Source organism: Talpa occidentalis, unplaced genomic scaffold (assembly GCF_014898055.3).
Source record: "Talpa occidentalis isolate TD23 unplaced genomic scaffold, MPIMG_talOcc4v2.1 talOcc4.12, whole genome shotgun sequence".
Lineage (NCBI taxonomy): Eukaryota > Metazoa > Chordata > Mammalia > Eulipotyphla > Talpidae > Talpa > Talpa occidentalis.
The window spans coordinates 83,155,652-83,175,358 of NW_023601212.1; the positions used below are offsets into that span (position 1 = coordinate 83,155,652).

At 54.4% G+C, this 19,707-nt stretch overlaps 1 protein-coding gene across 1 annotated transcript in view; it reads right to left on the bottom strand.

The window, feature by feature from the left end:
- Positions 1-19,707, bottom strand: part of TNRC18 (trinucleotide repeat containing 18) — a 79,742-nt gene that overhangs the window by 26,961 nt on the left and 33,074 nt on the right. Inside the window, 8 exon segments of the mRNA XM_037507074.2 lie at positions 3,454-3,729; positions 6,856-7,216; positions 9,196-9,367; positions 10,969-11,097; positions 11,320-11,456; positions 12,021-12,196; positions 17,117-18,106; positions 19,225-19,648. Of these exon segments, the coding sequence (XP_037362971.1) occupies positions 3,454-3,729; positions 6,856-7,216; positions 9,196-9,367; positions 10,969-11,097; positions 11,320-11,456; positions 12,021-12,196; positions 17,117-18,106; positions 19,225-19,648 (2,665 nt within the window).

Genomic DNA, 19,707 nt, shown 5'->3' on the forward strand with positions numbered 1-19,707 from the left:
TACCCCGCTGGGGCGGCGGGCGGGAAAGCGTGCAGCAGCCAACTCTGCCCATCAGATGCCGTGGCCAAGCAGCAGCCAGGGACATTTGCCGGGGGTGCCCGTGAGACCGGGGCCTGGGCAGTGAGGACGGCCCGAAGACCTGCGCGCCGGGAGGATGAAGGCGCTCCGGGCAGCTCGGGCAAGGCTGAGGCCGGAGCGGGGAGAGGAGGTGAGCCATCTCTCCAGCCGGCTCCTTCTGGGAGCAGGCGCAGCCTGGGCAGCCCAGAGGTGAATGAACAGGGGCCAACTCCACATTCTCCTGCCACTGCCCCAAGTCACCTGCTTACTTGACGGCAACTAGTCCAAAAGTGGTGAGCCCAGGGTGCCAACGAGGGCACAGGTTCTTTGCCTACCCACTTATCAGAGGGAGCCCGGGTTTCTGCTGAGTTACCCCTTAGTGAGAGGCAGCAGTGAGCTTGAGGAACCCCTCAGGGAGACGAGAGAGGAAGGAGGCAGAGAGAGAGGAGGTTTGTTAGGCGTGAGACCCGCTCCGGAGTGATGGATGAGGCGGATGGAGAGGCAGCGGGGCAGGCAGGCAGCAGGCAGGCAGTGCACACTTGCGACCATTCACATTGCGGACGTCACATGGTTCTGTCTCCGCCCCAGCGGGCCACCGCGGCAAAGCAGGCTAAGTGTAGGCAGACTTTTGACAGCACCTGGGTCCCCCACATCAGGCCTCCCTGGGGTTGGCCAATTGGAGCAGGGGGGTGAGCAGGGGAAGGGGGCTGGCTGGGGTGGGGGCACGGGCTTGGACGTGTGGCCAGCTTTCCCTCCGAGAGACAGCCTTCCTGGGCTGCTCAGGTGTGGAGACTCCAGAACGCCCCAGATCTCCACCCGGGGACGTTCTCCACTGGCAGTCTACCAGGGGAGGGCTGACGCTGGGTTTCTGGAGGCCTGGAAGGTCCACTTCAGATCCCAGAAAGCCAGCAGCAGCCCAGTCCCAGCACCCTGAGGCAGAAGAGGGGAAGGCAAAAGCTAAAAACAGGATGCAGCCCCCAGGACCCTCCCCACGTCCCACTCCAATCTGACCGGCCGGCCCTGCTGCCTTTGTGGTGGCTGGTACGCTCAGGCCGGGATCTGCAGGGCAGGGAGGGCAGGGCACAGAGTGGGTCTCAGGACCAAGAAAGTCTTTCTGGAGTTGTCTACACCTGAGGCCACAGAGCTTGCCAAGGGTGGGGGAAGAAAAGAGCCAACAAAGAAACCCAAGGAAATGCAGGAAAACGTTTTTATTTAAAAAAAGACTCTTGGCTCAGTGTGTGGGGTTGGCTGTTGTAACTCAGTTTGGTCTTCCAAAACCCAATCGGTAAATGCCAAAGCGATTGCTGCTGCCATAGCCGATGGGGGCAAACCCCGAGGAGGGAGGTGCAGAGAGACAGAGAGAAAAGGTTTGCCTACCTACGGAGCAACGAGCCAGGCTCGACCCAAGCTCAGTGACCCGCTGCGCCGTCTGCCCTACTCCCAGCCTTCGCTTTGCGTCCAGAGTGCAGCGTGAGAGCAAATGCAAGAGACCAAAACAGACATTCAAAGCATCATGGGTAGGGGTCAAGGGTGAAGGTATGGTCAAGCTGCTGGGAGGAGAAAGCAGACATACCAGAAGCCAAGCCAATTAGGTGTTTAGTATCAGATGTCAGTAAAGCCCTATTACCCAAATATCCCTTTTGAGACCTGACCAATGGTCTGCGTGCAGTGGAGCCCCACCCATCACCCCTCCAATCCCCCTATCTGGACTCTGGACCCTGCTGCAGCCAGCCCTGTTCTGAAGGCCCCTGGCTCCCTCTGCCCACTCTGAGCAGCTGGCCCCTTGCTAAAGCAATCTGGGCACTGAGTCGGGGTGGGAGGACTCAAAACCTCGGGTTAAAACCCTGGCTTTAAGGAAAGAGGGACAGAGTGTGTGTAGGAGGAGGCACAGGGGTCCAGTCAGGGGAGGGGTGTAGCGATGGTGAACCAGTCAAACCTCCATGGAGGTCTGGGCTGGGGGAGGCATCAGATACAGGTTGGCTGGCAAGTCAGTGGCCTCTCTGTGACCCAGAGCACATTTGCTCAGGTATGGCAGCAGCCCAAGAGACAGTGAGCCCCGTGGGCACCTGGTTCCCTGCTGCACCATCTCCTGGGGACCCAAAAGGAATCTGGGTCAACCAGATGGCAAGGCATAGACAGAAGGCAGTCCAGGCCTAGAACACTGGAACCGAGGGCTGCGTTCTGATCCCGACTTCGGGCCTTACTCAGGGACCATCGGGGTCGAGGCTCTGACACTGTGCTCTGCTACCCAGGCTCTGGGGTCTCAAAGAAGTCCCCCCAAAGCAAACCCTAAACCAGGGCAAGGAAACATTCCACTGGCTACCCCTCCTTGGGATGTCCCTGACTGGAAGGCCTGGCATCTCTAATCCCAGAAGTTCTGACATTAGAGATACCTGAGCCGGGTTATTTCAGGGAACCCTGGACACAACCCCCTTTTCCTAAGGGAGGCGAGTGAGGCCCTGGACTGAGCTGAAAGCAAAGCAGCCTGTGACCCTCCACGCGGCGATAAAGCCGAAGTGCTCGGGCTGCCGCCCACCGTGGGGGGCACAGCAAACGCTCTGGGCCCTGCTGTCTACACGCCCTTTGGACAGAAATGTGTGTTAGAAAACAAGTGTTTGCAAATTTCTTTTAACCACCGTTGCTTAAAAACAGAGCTTTAAGAAAATAAAAGACAAACAAGCAGCTTAAAAAAAAAAAAAAAAAGGATGATGCTGGAGGTGAAAGCAGTTGACTTTAAACCTGAAAATGAAACGCATGCCAATCGCTACCAGGGATATTTGAATAATAGAGAAAAGCGGCAGACTGCATCATTCCATCTCTGCCCCTTCCGAGGCGGGAGAGGGGAAAGGGGAGAGAAGGAGCAAAACAAAGGGAGCGGGACCCTGACCGCTGGTAAGGACACAGCAAGAGAGACGAGGCACACGGGTTTAGTTAAAAATGAACTCGATATGTTTAATAAAGCTTGGTATTACCAAAATCGCAGTACAAACATCAAGTCACACGCCCACACGACAGAATTCCATTTACAAGCTGTCCCTCGGGAGGCCTCCGTCGGCCTGCCGAGAGAACCCAGCCCCGGCCTGGGGCCTGGGGCGCAGAGGGGCGAGGAATGGGGTGGGCGCAGAGGGGGAGAGTGGAGAAAGGTGAAAACTAAAAACAGTCCATATAAAAAAGCTCAAAAAGAGCTAGCCGATGATATTATCACAACGATACAGGTACAAATAAAAACAAATAAAAAGACTTAGGCTGATAAAGCAGGCTACGCTGCCAAGAACCAAGATGGCTGCCTTCCGAGGCCATCCTCTCCAGTGCTCTCGCTCTCGCTCTCTCGCGCTCTCACTCACTCTCTCGCTTTATATAAAACACGGAAGGTATTTTGTGTTTGGAGCTAGTAACCTTGGTCAAACGAGTCCTCCGAAGAATCACTGAAGGAGGAACGGGCCTCGACCTCTTGGAGCAGCAAACAAAATGGCTGCTTCCTGCTGGCGGCCGGCTTAGGTTTCAGAGTCCGGGCAGCCGCCAGGCCCCTCTTGGTCAGCTTGGGGCCTCCAGCTGGCTTGCTGTTCTTTGCCACCATGCCACACAGGAGGGAGGACGTCAGTTTGGAGCTGGAGGGGCCTTGGGCAGACCACTCGTCCTTCAGGAATTCTTCATCTTCCTCTGAGTCCGTATCTGCAGTCAAAGTAGTTTTTAATAAAGATAAGTCACAAAGCTGGGGGAGGAGGAGACGGGTGTCTTTCGCTATTCCTAGTGGTTCGGAGAACAACCGGATATATGCCAGGACAGAAAAAGTAGTTCCAGTGCCCACTGGCCGTGACTCCAGTCAGCACATCGCCTAGAGTGCTCACATACCCTCCAAGCCACAGGCATCACCCAATTCACCTTTTGCAGGCTAAGACCCAAGTCCTTTCTAGACGATCTGCTACCAGCAACACTCACTGCACAAAGACCTCAAGCAGCTGCCTCTCCAGGCCTAGGGGGAGGCAGGAGTCCTCGAAGGCTCTCTCCTGGTCACAAATGTTACCACTAGGTCGTATATCCCTCCAGACTTCATCCAAGTCCAGGGGTTCCATTTGGGAAAAGAGAAGGCCCAGGAGGGGAAAGCTTGATCAAGAAATCGCTTCTCTCCCCAAATGCCAGATTGGAGTGGCAGGCTGGGCCGGTGCGTGCAACCTCACGAAGGCAATCACACACACTTCTTCCCAAATCCCCACTCAGCACCAAGGCGGGTGGAAACAGGTATGGTGACTGCAAGGAAACACACAGCTGTTGGTTTTCCTGAGTCTCCAGCCTTACTACTCAAGGAAGTTGCCCAGTTCTGGTGAGGGTTAACTGTTAAGTGCATACAACTCTGACCCCTCACAACCCCACTCTGAACAGATCCCCACCATTTTAAACCATTTTACCTATGGGATTGAATGGAATTTCATGGAAGAACAGACTCCAAGGCCAAAGACTAATCCCTTCACCTGGAAAATGCGCTTGGAATATGAAGAACATTAACAAGCAGCTATAGCTCTGGCAACGCCCACCACTTCCCGGAGGAACTGCGTGTGTGTGTGTGTATTGGGAGGGTGTCATCTGGCCGCTACCTCCAATATCTCTGCTTTCCACTCTCACCAGGAGCCCAACTGCAGGATGGCCTGGCCACTCTGAGTAGGACAAGGACAATCCCCCCCCCCAGGCCCCAGCCTATCCCCTAGTCACAGCCCTCCCTCTCCTGCACTCCTTCCTATCCTTTCCCAAGGCCACGCCCCAGGCCAGTGATGCCCATGAGGGACAATGAGTGACTTGATTTCCCACCGGAACCCTCCAGGAAAGCAACCCAAGCCCTACAACCCACTGAAAAGGCAAGAGGACACATCGCTCTTCCCATCTCCTGCCAGCACAACCTCTCGAACATCCTGACCTCTCTGTAACTATGCACTCTCAATTACCTACAACTGCAGACAGGCTCCTCTAACAAAAAAAAAAAAAAACTCGGGACATATCATAGCCATCACCTAAGTGGGGACGGGCCTTCTGACTTCGTGGTTGCAATCTTAACCCATTTATTTTACCTGAATAGAGTTTGAGACAAGGCACAGGAGTTAGACTGACAATTGGACCATTCCCTTGTATATGCCCCTGTTATGGTGGATTCACCAGCTCAGAGATCCCACAAAGACCTCAGGGACCGTGCTACTCTCTGGCCCCTTGTTCCACCCCATCCACATCTACCTGCAGGTGAGGGATTCTTACAATAGCAGGTCACCTCCACGGCCACTCTCCCTTGAAAGATCAAAGGAACAGCAATCCTCCTCACCCCTCTTCATTATTCCACATCGAGCAGAGATGCAAAGTGCAGAGGAAACTCCAAATCTCCAAAGCTCGCCCTCTACTCGCGCCAGCTTGACCAAGAACCTGGCAGTGCCATTCAGATCACAGCCATCCGCAGGGCCACCAAGCTATAGAATCCTGCTGGCCTCTGCCCTTAAGGCACAAAGGAGCTGCTCGCCTCATGTCCAGCTGAGCATCAGCCCCAGAAACCCACTAGTCCAGGGCAACTGAAAACACATTTAAAAAATAGTAACAGCAGCTTAATCTCATGCCAGATGCCACATCCAAGCTCTTTACCCTCTTGAGCTTGAGCTCACGAGAGCCCACAGGCAGGCGATGATAGGGTAACTGCAAATCCACAAAAGCTTTATTTTATTCCCTTAAGAATACACACTATTACACACTAAACGTATCCATTTTCTGCACATGACAATCAAACTCCCCCAGTGGACCAGGCAGACCCAATCAAAAGCCGCACACACACAGAACCAGGCAGTCGCCAATGAAAAAGTCCTCCACTCCAGGAAGGACCTGGGCACTCCCAGCACAAACCCAGCTGACAGGTGCCAGGAGCCAAGAAGCCCCTCCTGGCCTCCCCACAACTGCCATGCACTTAGTACCCATCCTGGGCATCAGATATTCTGCCCACAGATAGTTACTGAACATGTTACATTCCAGACAGAGGCTGGCACCAGAGGCCAGCGAGCTGGTGGGGTGGCCCAAGACTGCCTGGCTCAGGAACACCTCACTCTGAGCCCCAGGGAAGCAGCCCCAAGGCGGCAGCCCCAGTTAGTGAAATAAAACCCAGTCCCTCGGCCCCACGGGTTGCTGCACCTCCCGGGCTCAGCAGCCACCTGCCACCACGGTCCTGGGCAGCGCGGCCGTCCATGGTGACTGGCAGGTGTGGGCAGCTGAGCCTCACAGCATCCGGCCTCAACGCGGGGACCTCAGTCAACCTCGGCGGCCTCACTGTACACTCGGGGACAAACCGGGGCACAGGAAGGTTGTCCCAAAGAGCGAGGTAACCCCCGACAGCCCTCAGCTCAGGGCCCGGCACGGTGCCACCCCACACGCGCGCGCGGATTTACTAGCCCTCGGCCAGAGAACGCAAGCTGCCTGAGGGCGAGGAGGCCGGGCCACCTCCAAGGCCCTCAAGAGCGGCAGGCAGCCATGAACTCGGTGGCGCCAAGTCTCCCTCCACCCGCACGACTTTCCAGAAACAAGCAGGTGACAGGCATGAGGGGACACGCCGACTTCCCCCACCCGCCCATCACTCCGGCGTCCACCAATCACGGGCGCCTCTCCAGCACAACGCCCGCCCATCACACGCACTTCCGCCCCAGACGGCCCTACTTCCGGTCGGGAGTCCCAGCCGACGCGAGAGACCGGCCGAGCGTCCAGACAGAAAGCAGCCGCGGCCGGCGGGAGCGAGGAGCGAGGAGAGAGGCTACCGGAGGCGGTTCGGCGTCCGCTACTTACTGTAGGAGTAGCTGCTCACTTCCGAGGCGAACGGGGAGTGGGCCGGCTTGGGCTGGCCTCTGGCCTTGAGGCCCACCTCCATCTTCCTGACTTTGGCGGCCCTTTTGTGTTTACCTTCTCTGGAGGTTTTCAGAGACAGGCTGAGGCCTTTGGCCAGCGCCTTCCTGTCCTTGCCCAGCAGGCTGTCGTAGGGCGTCAAGTACCTGCCGCAGCCCCCGCTCGTTTTTGATTTCCCCCCAGAAGTGTCCGAAAATTTGAAAGGTGACTTCAGCTTGTCCTGCTTTGTGAGGGAGAGGGCCTTGTCCAACTTGCTTGCCAGCTGCTCCTGGTCACTGGCCATCTTCTTCTTCTTAATCTTGAGCTGGAGAGACAAGTGAGGAAGTCACAGTTAAGATGGTTGGCAAAGGAGGATGGTGCTTCTCAGTGCTCCAGCTCTGACAAACCTGGACTCCAGTCCTCCCTGCTGCTGTGGCTGCTGGCAAGTTGCTCAACAACTCCTAGCCTCTGTTCTACTCTGTGAAATGGGGATTATTGCAGGAGCATCACCCTGTTTTTCTGACCATCAACTGAGATGAGGCACATGAAGCACTTATTAAATAGCTGTTGCTATGGTTACACTTAGCAGTAGCAATGGGATTTCCACTCTGGCTCTTCCAGGCACTTTCTGGTGTCTCCTAGGGAAGAGCTTTAAGTGAGCAGTGCTGCCAACAAGCAGAAGGCCCCTGGGTTAAGGGAGCAGGAGAGATACCAAAATGAAAAACCCAGATCCTACCAAGGCTGATCTGTTTATCTCAACCACCTAAAGCAGCTGATGAAGACTGCCCCATCAGTCTATCCAACAAATGGGCCAAAGCTGCCAAGAAAAAAGCCTCATGTATACACTGAATGCCAGGAACAGGAAGATAAGAGATTTCACAGATAAAATTCCTGCCTGTACATCTCTCGTCAGCTGTAGTCATTTCTGGAAGTGAAGTGAAATGTGTGGCTTCAAGTGAAATGTGTCCCTTCATTTGAACATTTTATCTCTCTTTTCTCTAATCAGGAAACATAAGGAGAAAAATGCTGGCATAGGGCCTCTCTGGTGGCACAGTGGTTGAGCGCTGGGTTGCGAAGATGCCCGCAGCCTCTGCAGCGCCAGTTCGATCCCCGGCTGCTCCCCGGCCACCGGAGGAGGGTCCCACATGGCGCGCAGACCTCTCCTGCCGCCCGCTGCTCCCCTCAGCAGTGTACCTCGGTCCTTCTGCCTGCTCTGCTCCCCGCTCTGGCTCTGGTGAATTCTCTCACCCTCCCGCGCTTCTGACTGTACCCAGTGCTTGTATAAATAAATAAATAAATCTTTTTAAAAAAAAAAAAATGCTGGCATAGTATGATTTAAACAATAAGAGTCTGGGCCTCCCTGGTGGTGCAAGGGGTTAAGAGGCAACCTACAAAGCTATCCACAGCCACTGCAGCATGAGTTCAATCCCCGGCGAGGAAGCTACCCACATGGCACAACAGACCTCTCCTGTCTCACCCGCTGCTCCCCTCAGCAGTGTATTTCAAGTCAATCTACCTGTTCTGTTCCCCACTCTGTCTCTGGTGAATCCTCTCACCCCCAGCACCGCTGGCCTGTATCCCAGATTCTTGTTTGCATAAATAAACAAATCTTTTAAAAAATTTTCTATCTTAAACAACAAGAGTAGCCTTCACAATTTGAGAGTATGAAGGATCCTGATCTACAAACTGGCTCATCCCTGCTCCTGGATCCTACAGGAGTACTTCCCTCTGAAGGCAAGTCAACCAAAACAGCCCCTTTGCATAGGACTTTACACAGAGGGGCAACAAAGTACGCTAGTATTTAGAGATAAGGGCTTAAGTGGATGGTTTCTATGCTCTACAGAAATAAGAAAAATCAAGAAGTTGGCTCTCACCCCATTACCCCTAGAGAGTTCACAGAGGAAATTACAATGACATCAAGCCCTTGTTTCTTAGAACTACAGAATGGTGAAGCTGCTCATTAAATAATTATACTGTTAAACAACAGAGTAATTGCATTATTTGGTTAAGAACTTGCAGTGTCTGCCTGGCTTCAGCAGAGGGTCACGAAACTCACACAGGGGATATAACTTTTAGTCTGGGTTCCTCCTGAAGCTGTGTTACTTGGATTAAGTTTCTGACCTGGGGGCTTTAATTCCCCCCTCTGCATAGTAAGAAAGATTGGAGAAAAGCCACTCTGACACTAAGGCAACCATTTCTATGGTTCCTGTGCACAATAGGGCCAACAGACCTGCAAAGGGGATGTGAACTCTGACATGCCCCCCAACCCTGCACCCTGAGGTGCAGCACACCTGGGGTACTGACCTGACTCATGAAGTCCGAGGAGGCTTCATGTTCCTCCCAAGGCTGGTTCCTCCCTCTAGCTTTGCCTGTTCCAGCGAGGGCATCATGTTCCTCCTCAGACCCCTTGTGTCTCTTTCTCATCCCTCCTCCCAGCTCGTAGTCATCGGATGTCAGCAGAGGCTTGCTGCTCAGCCTGAAACCCAGATGCACCACAGGTGAGCACCCTGGTCAAGCAACCCCCAAGGGATGGGGGTCCACCCTCGTGGCCCTGAAAGGGTAGGCGCTTGATGCTGAAGCACAGTGATGACAGTGACGAGCCCGGGGACACAGATCCTGTGAGGCCTCGTGTTGGAATTCTGGGATATTTATAATTGAGGCAAAATGAGAGTTTAATGTAAAAAGACAAATTCCAAGTCAGTCTTCTCAGCTGGCCTCTTTCTCTCTTGTGCGCCTTCACACATACACTCACACACACAACTCTGCATGGTCACATACTGCTTTGCCAAAGCATGCCAAGAATAAGGGTGACAAATGCCAAGGAAACCCACCAGGATGGCAGGGATGACTCTGGTCCAGAGCTTATGTGGAGGAGGAGTCACTGGCTGGTGTCCTGTGCTCGCTGGAGTACAGGCAGGCAGTGGTCCCGGGTCAAGGCTTCGCCTGCCTGCTTTAAACTAAACTAATGACAAAAGCAGCTGATTTTTATTTTGTGCTTACTACACATACTGTACTGTGTTAGTGTTTTATATTTTAGCCATAAAAACAATGGTATTTTTTCTACGTATTGGTTTTGTTTTGTTTTGGTGGGGGGTAGATGAGGAAATAGGCTCCGGAAGGCCGACGCCTGGCGCAAGGCCATAATGTGTGTTGAACCGAGCCCAAAAGCAGGAAGCACAACCACCTCTAGGGTCACACGCCTAAGCAAGGGGCCTCCATGCTGGTGGCCTCAGCCTCTGCTCTCTTCTCCAGGAGCTGCTTCCCAGCTCTCCAGGGCCTGGTACACAGTGGCTTGTCCTCTCTCCCTCCTCTCCTCGGTCAGGTATGTCCAAGGAGGCTAAAGGTATGATGTGGGGCCTGCAAGGATCTCCTCCTGAGCAGACCTGTGGCTGAGCCACTGCCTCTCCTGGCATTTGCCTGCCCAGGTGCCCCAGGCTGGGGACACTCCAGCCCCTTCCCCTGATAGGCCTCATGCAGCTGGTACCCCTCCCTGACACCCAGGGAAAGCCACAGCATCTTTCCTATCCATGCTCAGCTGGGAGAAGCTCATTCTAGCCAGCATTCCAGGAAACTCCCAGGGGTGACACATGTGCCTACTGCCACCCAAGGAGCTGTCCCAAGAGCACATGAAGTTGGTGGCTCCGGTTACAAGGATCAGGCTCCGGCACCACGAGCCAACAGGCCAGTCCAGGAGATGGGAATGACACTGTCCAGCACAGAAGGAACCAAGCAGCAGCACAGGTCAGAGCCCATCCCAGAGGGACTGGCAGCTCAGGGGCCCTCCAGAGGAAAGAGGTACGTGACGAGGAGCAGGAGTTAGTCCCTAGTTGTGGGGAAAGCAGACACGGCAGGAGGATGGGCAAGGTGCTTGGTGACAGCATGGGACCTCTGACTCCGGTTTGTTCACTCCTCGCTCCTCCTAGCCCAGGCACTGCACTATGCGCAAGAGCTACAGAGCCAGGCAGGTCAGAGCCCGAGGGACTCGAGTCCCCAGCACCCCGTCACGGGCACCACTTGGGCCCGTGCTCCTCCCTCCAAGCTCTGTCAGTTCCCGACCCACCGAGGGGCCAGCCTTACTTTCCGCTACTGTTGCGGCTCTTCCCTCTCTTGCGGGGGGGCGACAGGGCGCTCAGGGCGTGGGTCCGTTTCCTCGGCCTGCCAGGGCCTCTGCGTGCCAAGCTTCTATGGGGTTCCTCGCGCCTGTCCCTTAAAAAGAATCACACGCTTGGCTGTGAACCTGGGGGGTGGGGGGGCGCCGAGAAAGGACACACGGTACGCACACGTCACTCGGGTCCACACACACCTATGACGGCCTGCCACAGCCGACCTACGGAGCACCAGTGCCTGCGAGAGCCCACTAGGGCACCGCCTGCCACGACCACGTCGCCCGCCAGTCGGGCCCAGGGTGCAGCCAGGGCACACACTCACTCGGAATCGCGGCGCCTCTGCAGCTTCACCAGCTCCCGCTGCTTCTCCTTGTACTGCCGCTGGACCTCTGCCAGCCTCATCCGGAAGTCCAGCTCCATGGCATCCATGTTCTCCAAGGAGGACTTCATGGCATACATCTGGGGGGACAGGAGGTTGAGGACGCAGGCACCCAATAGCTCCCACCCCTGTTGGGCACCGGCCCGCAGGCAAGGATGGCAAGACTTCACAGTGAAGAGCTTGCCCAGTCTGAATGCCATTTCTGCCACCTACTAGCCGCCACCCTGTGCAAAGTGAAGACCCGATTTGCAGGGCTGGGTCAAGGCCACTTTGGCATGTGACAGTCTCAAGTGGTGCTGGCTATCAGTTTATCGCTGCGGACTGAGACTCAGGTCACGCTGCATGTCCAAAGGCCACAGGCAGCAAGGGCACAGCCAAGTCTGCTCTTCCCGATCCCTCACACTCTGCCCACCCATGGGAAGTGCTCCTAACACATTATCAATTGGATAAACTGAGACCCACGGTGGGGAAACCACTTGCCCAGGACCATACAGCAAGCTGGTAGCAGAAGCTGGATGCGCATCTGATCCTTCAAACTCCAAAGCCAGCCACATCCAAGTCAGATGGCACCTCTGGACAACCACCCCGCTACCACCCTCACCCCACAGGCCAGAAGCTGGAAAAATGGGCTCAGAACACCTCACCCGCTCCTCCTTCTTCTGCATCCAACTGTACTTCTTATTGGGGTTTAGCTCCCGTGGAAGCCGCAGGTTCTTGAGCGGATCCACAAAGGGGCTGTCCAGTACCTCCTTCAGCATGTGGCTGCTGGCCGCCAGCAGGCTCTCCAGCGAGGGCCGCACCACCAGGCCCCTCTCCGCACCTACACACAGGAGGCAGGTGAGCTGTGCTCCTCTCTTAGACCCCAGACAGCAAGGAGCTCAGTGTCTGCCCTAGACCGCATGGCCCCCTGGGGTTCTGACTGGGCCACGGGCTTCCACGAGGCAAGAAGCAGAGTCGAGCGACAACAGCAGGGGAGAGCCTGGTCCTGTTCGTCAACAAGTTTGCTGGTACACAAAGAAGCCTGCACCCATCATCACAGGAGCCTGTGTCTAGGAGTGTGGCTTTTTCTGACTTCTCTGTACTTAAAAATTTTCCCTGAGGAATATTCATTATCAGGAAAAAAGCCCAAAATTAGGTTTTATAAACTATAAGAATAACATGCACACAAACCAGGCAGAGAAGTACAAAGAAATAAAAAATCATTCCCTGCCTGACACACGGGTTCCCCTGACAAGGCCCCTGGACAAGTTGATAGTGACTGACAAATGGTTCCAGAAACATCTATGCATATTCAAACACACATAACATACAGATATGCCTTTATAAAAATGGTCAACACATCACAGCATATTTTGTTTTCTTCCTATTTAACATCTTTTCACATTAGCACATTACAAAGATCTGTATCAGTCAAATTATTAGCTTGAACCTTAAAATGATCATCATTTGTGTAGGTCAAAAACTCTAGAATATCAGCTATTTTATAAAGTCAAATCTAGTAACAGCCTAGAATCTTCTTGCATTAATGAGTTTTAACTTATCTAAATAATCCCCTACTGATGGCACTGGGCTCTTTCTCCAAGTGTTTTTTTAACTTGTAGTGGACAGACAGGCACCCAGCTGGGACGTGTGAAGATTCACTACAAGGGCGATTAATGTAATCAAGATGTGCGCATTTATCTTCTTGATAAATATTCCAACTGCTCTTAAGAAGGGCTGTCCCAATTCAGAACCTCAGCAGTGGCACAGGAGGGCCTGTATCCCAGTAATCTCCACCAAATTACCATGCGTTTAAATTCTGTAATCAACGTTTTCTTTGAATCTAATACATGATCCATTTTTGTGAATACTCCGCATGTACTTGAGGCAAAAAACATATTCTTTACTATCAATGTGTAAAGTTATATAAAATCAACAAATAATAATAGCACATGGGCCTGGGATTCTCAACCTTGGCACAGCTCACACTGGGCTGCTCGTCCTCTGTTGTAGGGTGTTAGTAGCATCCGCCCTTCTCCCACTAGATGGCAGTAGTGCTCCCCTCAAGCTGTGACAACCACAGCCCCTGCAGCAGCAAATACTGGTTCTACTCTTCTACATTCTTAGGGAAACTGAGGCTGCAAAGAGGTGAGCCCCATCAGCTCAGAAGGGCCGGTATTATACTGAGGTCGTGTGGCCCATCCCTTCCAGGTTCCTCAGAGCCGTAAGTTCTTAGTTGATGGGAGACAGGAGGAGACCACAGTGTGACCATCAGCCTCCAGAAACCTGGAGGCTGCTAACGTTCTCACAACTTGACAAGGTAGCCTGAGTGAGCACCTCTACTCAGCTGCTAGAGGCTGAATTGTGTCCCCCCACAAATCCACAAGTTGCAGTCCTAACTCTACCGCCTCAGAATGTGACCTGGTTGGAAAGAGTGTCTTAAGAGATGTAATCAACGTAAAGTGAGGTCATTCGAATAGGCCCTAGCCCCATATGACTGGTGTCCTTGTAAGAAGAGGAGTGACAGCAAGAGACACCCAAGGGGCAGCTTGCACACAGGGACAAGCACACGAGGACACACAGAAGTCAGCCAGCTACACACCAAGGAGAGAGAAACCAGCCCTGCCAACACCAGGATCTCAGACTGCCGGCCTCCAGCGTGGGGAGCAATGTATTTCTGTCATTTAAGCCCCACAAACTGCGATATTGGTGAGCACAGCCCTAGCAAATACACCAGCCTTGTGACTTTACCCGTGCAGAGGTGACCCAGAACCAGGAGCCAGATCAGCACTAGAATCCACGGAACCAGGTGTCAGTCACAGAGGCAGAAGGCCCAGAGGAGCAGGAGGGAGAGGGGGAGGGATGGGGCCACGCCAGGGTCACCCAGTCCACTCACAATTGTGGTGGTGGGAGGAAGCGGTAGGGCTGGCAGCTCCCAGAAGTGGCGTGGGCCGTGGGAGAAGTTCTAATTGGGCCCAGGAGACTGGGAGCTGCTGTGCCACCCGGGGCCATTCACGCTGGCTCTGACTGGAGACTGGGGGCTGATGCTCAGTATTCCACCAGCCACTGAAGGGACAGGCAGCCTCCCCCAGGCACCTCCTTTCCCCATGGGCCACACACTCCTGCAAAGTGGTGCCTCCAAGTGCACTTTCCAGCCCCAACCCAGCCTGAGTGGCAGATCCAGCTGTGCCACACACCCCAGGCCCACTGCTGAGCTTCACCCCAAACCCATTCCTCCCAGTTTTCCCCAGCTCAGAAATCAGCAAATCCAGTTGCGATTTCTAACTCTTAGTAAGAAATTGGATTTGAGCTGGGCGAGCTCTGCTGGCTCTACTGTAATTTCCACTGGAACTGGCCTGGTTCTCACCTTGCAGCCCCTCCGCACCCCACCTTGATCCTTGCCCTGCCCACCCCCCTCCACACGGCCCCCAAATGACCCTAATTAACTGATTCTATCATCCAACCCCAAACCACTTTCCAATGGTTTCATTTCAAGTCAAAGGCCCCAGGTCTGCTGCCCTGATGCCTCCAACTTCCTGGCCACCCTCTTCTGCCCCTCCTTCCTCTTTCCTACTCCAACCCGGTCCTTGTACCTGTTGTTCCTTGCACCTTCCTCCCTCACCTTCCTCAGGTCTCCTTATCAAGAGGGGCTTCCCTGGCCATCCCCATAAAAGCACACTCTTTCCACTTCGGCCCTGTCCCCTCCCACTGTGCCCACGCACCACCTGTCATCACCTGCCCATGGACAGCCTCGCCGGGCACGAGGAGGCACTAAGTTGTTGTTGAATGACAGAACATAGGGCCAGAGAATTTCTGTCCTTTGCAAACCAAAGAATCCTGTTAATACCAAACAAGTCAGAGACAGAAAATGGGCCAAAAGTGCAAAAACGGATGAGGGTGAGCTGTAGTCCCCACACTGGGCAACCTGCCCTTAGCTCCCTCCTTCCCAGTGCCCTCTGGCCCTTTGCAGCCCCCAAGGAAAACCAGCCACCAGTCAGTAAGATCAAGGGGGTCTTCATTTTTTCCTGAAAAAGAAAATTATCTTGTGCCAAACTACTGAAATGGGAGAAGAAAAGCATGAACTTTAAAATAATAGATGCCTGGGGGCCTCCCTGGTGCTTAACAGGAGGTTAAGCACCGCACTATGAAGCAATCCGCAGCCACTGCAGCAAGAGTTCCATTCCTGGCCAGCCAGGGAGCTGACCCACATGGCCCGGCAGACCTCTCCTGTCTCGCCCGCTGCTCCCCTCAGCAGTGTACTTCGGTCCTTCTGCCTGCTCTGCTCCCCGCTCTGGCTCTGGTGAATGCTCTCACCCCCCCCTCCCCGCATCTCTCGAAAGGGGGCGCCATCTGCCAAAGTTCCCAGGGCCAACTGCCCACAGCAATGAAAAAGCCTTAAAAATGTGGCCTTGCTTCAACCTAGCAATTCTAACCCTGGGAATATATACCCCCGAGGTGTGGATGATGATTTTTTTTCAAAGGTAATCATCACATTATTTTTAAAAGCAAGAAAAGAGTAAAAAGACAAACGGAAATGCTTGATGATGCAGGGTTGGATCACCGAAGGCCGAGGGCTCCACTGGACAGAAAACTGGGCAGTCCCTCGAAAAAAAAAATTTTGAAAACACACAGCTTTGAGAAATGTTTGATCAAGACTATACTAAATCAAAGAGGCAGATGGCAGAACACTTCACAAAATGAACTTAATTTTAGAAATACATGTGTATTTGTGAAAAAGTTCTAGAAAAAATACGCCGTAACACTGGAAATGGCCACTATGATCTCTTCTGCAGCTGCCTTGGAGGCTCTCCTCCCAACCAGCTCTGGGGTGAGCACAAGGTGGTGAGGCGGTGCCTGACCTGCAGGCCATCCTCACCCTGACTGGGACACCTCCATTTTCTACATTCAACATCAGGGCTCTTGTGTCAGCTCAGAATTCACAGCCCTTTCTGCTGAAGGCATCCTGTTCCCTCTGGAAGACCACATTTGCCTACTCCCTGAAGGTGACACGTCCCCCTCACTCCATCAAGGGATTGGCATGATCGGCCCAGTCCATGCCATCTCCTGGACGACAGGATTTGCTTCTACAAAATGCATGAACCCTAATGACAGTGCCAGAGCTACCAGGAAAAGAAGTGGCCTCTTTTGGGGAGTGTGCCAGGCAGGCCCATGGGCCAGGACATCTTGGTGACCCCCCACAAGACAGTAGGCCTGTCTTGAAAGAAGTCAACAGAGAGGAAAGTGAAACAGAAGGAAAGAGTAGAGAGAGAAGGGGATGCAGATGAAAAGACACCCCAGATGACTTGAATGTGCCTAGATTCAGCCATACCGGAAACTATTACCTAATTTCTGTTGGACTTTGGTTCCATGAACCAATCAATTTCCCCTGCCTTTTCCTAAGCCAGTCAGACAAGATCAGGTGTGTTCAGGGAAGTGTGGCAGGAGACCTAAGCCAGCTCTAATGAAATTTTCAGTCCATTGTAACCCAAACAATCCTGCTACTACCAAACATACCACTGACAGAACAGGGACAAGTTTACGACTAAAAAATTCAAAGATTTGTGGCACCAAGAATGTATAACACCACCAAAGTGCATACTCAAACGATTAAGATGTTAATTTTTACGTTATGTGTGTTTTGCCACAGTTTTTAAAAAATGGTCATGAACAAACCACACCCTGGGATTTTCCAGACTTCGAGAAGTCTTACAAAAAATGTTTTCTTAATCCCCTAGAAGAACTACTTGTCCACCTGGCTCACCTCCCACCTCCTGGCTCCTCTTCTCCAGCTCCAGCTCCGCAATCTCACTCAGCAGGGTGATGCCATGCAGGAAGCTCTGCTCCAGGGCCAGGCTCTGCGCAGTCCCCAGCTTCTCCAGGGCTTGGGCTCCAGTGCCCGGGGAGGACAGAGGCCTGGCCTGGGGCAGCTCCGCAGCCGCCGCCAGAGCATTCATACCAGCCAGCGGGTCCTCCAGGCCAGGCAGGAACTGGTCAGTGACCGCGTCTTCCAGGAAGCAGGTGCTGCTGGGCACAGGTGTGGCCTCCTGGGCCTCCAAGCTGAGACACTCCGCGTCCTCGGCAGACACATCACAGTCTGTCATTTCGAGGCTGGGCCGGGGCTCGCTCGGGGTCGCCTGAGCCAGGCCTTCCTCAGGCACAGCCTCAGGCAGGGGCACAGGCACAGCCACGGGCACCTCCACGGGCTCCTCCTTAGCCTCAACCAGTGTCTCCGGCGTCAGTTGCCCCCCTAGGTCCGGGGCCACCACACAGGATTCTGTCCGGCCCGGAGAATCAACCTGTGCCTCAGGTCCCTCAACGAAGTCCGAGCACCCGGAGGGTTCTGTACCCCTCTGGCTGGCGCTCAGTGCCTGGGCCTCCAGCAGCCCACCTCCACAGCTGCCCACGGGGCTTGGCGCTGCCAGAGCTTCCTCGGGAGGCAGTGGCAGTGGCGACTCGTGGGAAGGCAGCTCCGAAGGGCCTTCGTCCATGTCTTCCACCTCCGCCTTCACCTCCCGTTCAGGCAGAGGCTCTTCATCTGGGCCCTCCCGCACTGGCTCGGGGATTTTGGAGGGGGACAAGCGGAGGGGTTTGTCTTCAGGAGAAAGCGCCAGGCGCTCAGGTCCATCAGCCTGCAGCGGCACATCAGGGGCCAGGCCATCGGCATCAGCAGCTGCTGTGGGCTGCAGCAGGAACGGGTACGGTCTCCCATAGTGTGGCGGCAGGGCTTGAAACGAGTACCGGGGGGTGATATCTGCCAGGGACATAGCAGTCAGTGAGGGCCCTCTCTCCAGCCAATCTGAGATCCCCTGTGTCCCCATCAACACCTACCAACCAGCCAGGACAGAGACCTACATGGCCATCCTCCGCTCAGCTGGCCTGCAGCTAAGACCTCTACAGGGTGGCTCCCTGAACATCCGGGACAGACGCCAGAGGGAAGAAAAGACCACCATTCTGTCCCAAGGGCCAAAACCACAGTCAGCTCTTTCTCCAGCCCCTCCCCTCTCAGCCCCCAGCACAAGGCTGGACCAGAAGCAAACACATACTATCACCTCAAGCAGTCTTCACCCAGCCTGTGCCATCTCTGGCCTCCACCCCAAAAGAATCCGCCTGGCCCACTAAATCAGAAATGGGATACCCAAGCTGGTCAAAAAAATAACAGTAATGTACTGCTGCCCCCCTTCCTTTTTACTCTGAATCCTACCTTCCAGGTAACTTTCCTGAGAGCAGGGATGGTGTGTGGTTACTCTCTGCAGTGTCCCTGGCTCCAACAGAGCGGGCAGAGACAGACACATGGTGCACCCCCCGGGGCTCAGCACATGCTCAGCACTTAACATTAGCACTGCCCCAAATCATACAGCATTCTGGAGTAAACTGAATTCAACTCGTCTTCCCCAGCACAAGCTCACACTCAACAGCCAATGGGCAGGGGGGCACACAAGCCTCAGACCCCAACCAGGCCACCTGCTCCACATAGGACCAGCTCTGGGTGTTTGCAGCACACGGGGTAAGGGGCCCCGCCCAGAGCAGGTGTCCTGGAACTGCTAAATGGCACCGAGAACGTGCCAGGAGGAGTACTGAGTATTTTACAGGCCTGATTTTCCTTAGCGCTGAGAACAAGTTCTAATGTTACATCCATTCTCTGATGCTACTACTGAGGAGGGGTAGAGCCAGACCTTGTCTGGCTGCCTGCTCACGCAAGCATTCCAGGGACTGGCAGCAGGCCCAGAACACCGCAGGGGCTCCACAGAAACAGAAGGAACGAATGAATGAATGAATGAACTGGCAGCCAGAACCAGAGCTGACTGAAGATTGGGAAAAACTGAGGCGAGGCAGCACCTGGCCTCCAAGAACCTCAACCAACCCACTTACCGGAGAACAGGGCCTGGAAGGGGGTGGGGGCTTCCTTCTCTAATTCCTTCTTCTCCACAACATTCTCAGGTGCCTCCTCCTTGCGGGCAATTCCAGGGGTGGGTGGTGGAGAGGCAGGTGGCGGACTGGAGGGATGGGAACTAGGCGTGGCAGGATAGGCATAGGTGGGCGGCTTGGTCACATCCTCCAACTTCTGGATGACCTTGGCCTTCAGGGCAGTCACAGGGGAAGCTCGAGGAGATGGCGGGGGGCTCACAGCCTTGCCATAGGCGCCCACAGGGCCAGTGGACAGGCCAGGGGGCTTCCGAGGCAGAAGTCCAGGGCCGGCAGCAGCCAAACCAGCCTTGCTTGTGGCCTCCAGGCCCCGCTTGCTGGCCTTCTCCTCCATCTCAGCTCGGTGCTCCTGGGCCTTCAGCCGCTCCTGCTGGGGAGAGGACCAGCAGGCAGGGTCAGCCTGGCTGCAGCCATCACCCAGCAGCTGTC